The 4,599-nt window shown below is 44.8% G+C and overlaps 1 protein-coding gene across 1 annotated transcript in view; it reads left to right on the plus strand.

Moving 5' to 3' along the window:
* Window positions 1–2,456: 2,456 nt before the first annotated feature.
* T265_13516 (hypothetical protein) overlaps window positions 2,457–4,599 on the plus strand; it is a gene marked incomplete at both ends in the record, with an annotated part of 23,954 nt that continues 21,811 nt past the window's right edge. Inside the window, one exon of the mRNA XM_009169241.1 lies at window positions 2,457–2,599. Within this exon, the coding sequence (XP_009167505.1) occupies window positions 2,459–2,599 (141 nt within the window). The remainder of the gene's footprint in view (window positions 2,600–4,599) is intronic.

A 4,599-nucleotide genomic window follows, 5' to 3' on the forward strand; every position in this document is an offset into this window, starting at 1 on the left:
TCCTCCGACAGCTGTCCACGCTCCATCTCGAATCCCGTTTAAAGCAATTTTAGAAACCTATGCGAGTCCTCGTGATAGCAAGTGTACAACCCCGCGCTGACACCTTAGGGAGCAGTGCCACACCATTTCCCCACTTGTCTTTCACGTTAACGACAAGAACACAACCAAGAAACTTAGGCGAAGGCCTAAGTGTATAAATCTGTGAATCTTTAAGCTCTCAGTGCAGAAATCTTACCGGCGCAAGGAAATATATAAAAGTGTCAAAATTGTTTTGAACCAGGTTCGAGAGGGAGCGTGGACAATCGTCAGTGAAAGGCTATTCCACGCAACTTCTACCTGAAATGCTAAAACATTTTGTCTGATAAAAGTGTGCGCTCCGGGCTTGAAAATGGCCTTACCATGCCCCTCCCTGTTACCTGGGTCAACGGCGAAACACTGTCGGCCAAACCCTTAAACAGGACATAAGTAAACGTAAGTAAATAAAGTAAGCGCGAAATTCCCCCTTGAATTCTGTAAGACTAATTTATGAAGCAGTGGGACTTGAGACTCGATCAAGTGCTTTTGGGAAGTCTAAAACCATGGCATCCGATATGAGTCCCTCATTTTTACCTTGGGTTAAGCTGTCCGTAAATACAAGCATGTTTCACGCAAGACGGCTTGAGAGGAATCCGTGTCAGTCCATTCGCTTCACTTGCAAACGTCTCCGTGGCTCAAGATTACAACGTTTAGTCTTCTGGAAACTATGGTACGATGGTTGTAATGGTAAATTGGATGAGGATTCGAGAGGGTGAATAAAGCCATTCTTTCAGTTTTTAGAACCGTATACTCGTGGTCTCACTAACCTCAATAAACACTGAATCTCATCACGATCAGAGCCTTGAGCAAGTCTATTGAGCTCAGGATTGCTGAGTTAAACCATGTGAATTTCGGGAAGGTACACTCTCCAGCTGATTACACTCAACGTTAGCCGAGCCATGTACTTCGTATGCCAAAGTCCGTTTGTCTCGTAGCGACCCCTTCGCTCAATCTTGTTTCGGGTGGAGACGAGCCAGGGCCGGTCAGTTCATGACTTGGCCACGAAATATAAAAGTCTTCACCAGTCAACTCAGTCATGTTGGTAAATACCGTCACTCTGTTTGGGGACTGCGGGAGGAGACACGCATGATTGGCGACCCTAAAAGATATATTTATGTCACATAGTCAATGGCGGTTTTGCATTAAAACTACCGTCTTCATCGCGCAGCTCAATACTCGCCGCGCTGGACATCTGGCGTCAATGAAGTAACTGGGTCGTCGGCTCCAGCACATGGTTCTCAGTCTCTTATACTCTGAATCCTCGGCGAACATGGCTGTAGCAGCTGGACTCGCTGCATTTCGATGTACAGTCTATGAGTGGAACTGAAATACCAGGCCGGAATCCCGACACCAGCAGACGATCCAGCAGGCTGAACAGTGATGCTTCTACACCAGTGGCATCATTTCCAGTGCATAGTAATCCTCTTTTCTACGTTAGCATCGCAGTACAACAATCCGATGTCACCGAACTGATTAGGTCTTCGCCTCCGGTGTATGGCTATTCATTGCTCTTCTTGTTGTCGATGGACGGCATCGTACTAACTTGGACCACTTTATTCTTTGCACGGTTTATGATCGAAACGGTTGATTAAACAGAACTACCCACAAAAGCCATAATCTCAACCAAACCACTGGTTAAGCTGGGTCCAGTTTCATACCACTGCCCTATGTTGTACTGATGCTTCTGGTAGCTTTTATACATGGTCATTGGGTGATGAACTCGGTTCAATGTCATGTGCGATTCCCTTTTTGGTGTTCCCTGATGTCTTCTGTTTGATTTATTGTGTTTATCTTCCGGCGCTTTCATGTTTCGTCCGCCAATCAGTGTTTGTAGACTCGAGGGTTTTGGAAGTAAAGTGATGCAGTCGGATGCATTCTGCGACAATTGTCAAAACGTTGTTTGGTGACGTGAAAGTGGAGTGTTGACTGAAGAATTCACATTGAAAGGGGAAGATTTCTCAATGGTTAGAGTGAATTTACTGACCGGAAGGTCCGTCGTTCGAAACCCGGTCTCTGCATCTCAAATTCTATGTAGGTTTGGGCAACCTTGCAGTATCCCAATCCTCGTGCTTCCCTTGGGTGGCAGGGCAGTTAATCACCGAAATTATTCTTCGAGTAGTCAGCTTGTGTGGTATTATTGGACCGGCTTTTGGTTGCTGTTATTTCTCCTGTACAATTGATTTTCAGCTCTTCCGACGTTCCTNATAATGTCCACCATGAGGACGACGTAGGTGAATTCGACGAATCGCATTTTGACGAGTTACTTTCTGTACTTGCCAAAATCCGTGTCTACGTTGAAATGATCGAAAAGAGGGTAATGAACGACACTGCTGAAGGTAGAGTCGAGTGTTGTTCCAAATAACGCGCTTTTCTTTCAACAGGTTCTGAAGAGGATCCGAAATTGATTGAAGGTGCCGAACTTCGAGATTATCAACGAAAAGGCATCAGCTGGATTCTCACGTTGTATGAGAATGGAATGAATGGAATACTAGCAGACGAGATGGGGCTCGGTAAAACAATTCAGGTTAGCTATCAAACTTTTTTATGCGTCCCTCTGTGTTTGGATACAGTGTCTGTTTGTTCGTTTACTTGCTTGTTTACTTTCACAATCGGTACGATAGTCTGGCTTTGTGTAATCAACGTGTCTTCGTAGTCGATAGCGAGGTCCAGAGAGTTAATTAGCTAAGGCTCCGACCAACCGGGAGTTCCGCGCTTCGAGCCCAACCCCGGCATCTCTGCTCCTCTCCAGCCTTGGGCAACCTGGTAGTATCCCAGCCCCTGTGTTTCCATTGGGCGGCATTGCAGCTTTGCACCAAAAGTGTGTTACAATGAATGATTCTTATTATAGTATCCCATGTGTTTCCATTGGGCGGCATTGCAGCTTTGCACCAAAAGTGTGTTACAATGAATGATTCTTATTAGTGATTACCAGTATTTGATCGCAGCGTTTACAGCAGTGGTGCCAACGCTGATGTTTCTGCCTCTAGTAATGCTGATACATTCTCTAGTGAAACATAATAACTCACTCGTATACAGACCAACTCTGGAAAGGCCTTCTGGTGGGGGTGCCCTATCTCTGGATATAGTGGCTGGGATCGGATACCACAGTATGCACTATGTCATGGGAATTCGCTCAAATTTTTGACCGTTTCAAGGACTTTGCAAACAAATTATTCACTTGTTTTCGACTTATTACTCGATGTAAATATAGTGCAGATGACCTTGGGTGTCGCTTATTTTAGTCGTAGAGTTTTGTTTTGTTTCAGAGCAAGCTGAATGAGTTATTTGAGGAACCAGATAGCACATGTTGACATTTATTGCCTGTTGGACCTATTTTTTTAAAGGACCCGCGTCAACATCTTTATCGACTTTCAAGTCCATCCTAATACAGTGTTGTAAGCTAAATTAGTACTAATCCGTCACAGAAATCCGCAGTTTTCCATGCTGTTCCAAAATTAGTCTTAAGCCAGTCTCTACTTGAAACCTGTCCTCCGTTATAAGTCTGTGGAGTTCCAAGCCTTAGTCGTGTCCAAGAAGTGTATTTTAACTAGACTGTACAGCGAAGTAATGGAAGTTCCTTTAAATATCATTCAGCAGTCGCACCCTGTTGGTGCCTATGTGCCATGGCACCCAAAAAAACCGTGAGGGCTTGAATACAGGTTGCTTAAGCCTACATGGGGGAAGTTGGGAGGGCGAGGTCGGGTCTGAACCATGGATGTTCCAGTCAATACATTCGCGCTCTAATTACTGAGCCATCTTGCCTCCAAAACACACCTTGAAAGTCAACAAATATTTTTGCCCTTAAACATTTGATCGCCGGTGCCGTTGTAGTGTGATAGGATTTAGCTAGCTGCAGCTTGTTCACACTCAAATGATCTGTAAGCGAATGTATGCTAACAACTCACACTCGTTAGTGCGGCAACCGGAGCCTACCTGGTTGGGGTGGTTGGGAAACGTACACTCTACCAACTTCCATTAAACAGTATGTAGTTCCTTGTTTCACATTGCCACTAGCAAACTTTTCGTTGGGAACAGGCCATGACGTGGCAACACGGAATGAAAACGGCTATATTCAAACAGAATCTCATGGGGGTCTTTGCGTTCTTTCAGGTGGAATTCACGTGGTTCTCCTTGTACCTATAAGTTCCACAAGACCGACTCCAGTGGCAAGCATGCTGTCGCTGTCTACCCGTGCCTAGCTAGTGTTTATCTGTTTTGTATGCTCGTCTTGTGTCTTATAAGGTTCACAAAGATACCGTGCCAACTTCGTTTTCGACTTATTTCGACGTGATGCTCAACTGTGTTAGGTATCTTGCCCATATCCATGGTTTTCTCTACGCCTCTGTCGAACTGCAGAGTCAAAGCTATATTGCCTTCGATTACAATAAACCCATTATTGTGAATGTTCTTTGCTTGCAGCTTTCAGGTTATTCTTCCAAAAATCCGTACAAACTCAGTGGTATCGAAGAGTTGGCTTTGGGGGGGGGGATAATTTTTTTGAGAAAATATCGTCGGTAGCCAAAG

The sequence above is a fragment of the Opisthorchis viverrini genome (assembly GCF_000715545.1).
Source record: "Opisthorchis viverrini unplaced genomic scaffold opera_v5_76, whole genome shotgun sequence".
Taxonomy (NCBI): Eukaryota; Metazoa; Platyhelminthes; class Trematoda; order Opisthorchiida; family Opisthorchiidae; genus Opisthorchis; species Opisthorchis viverrini.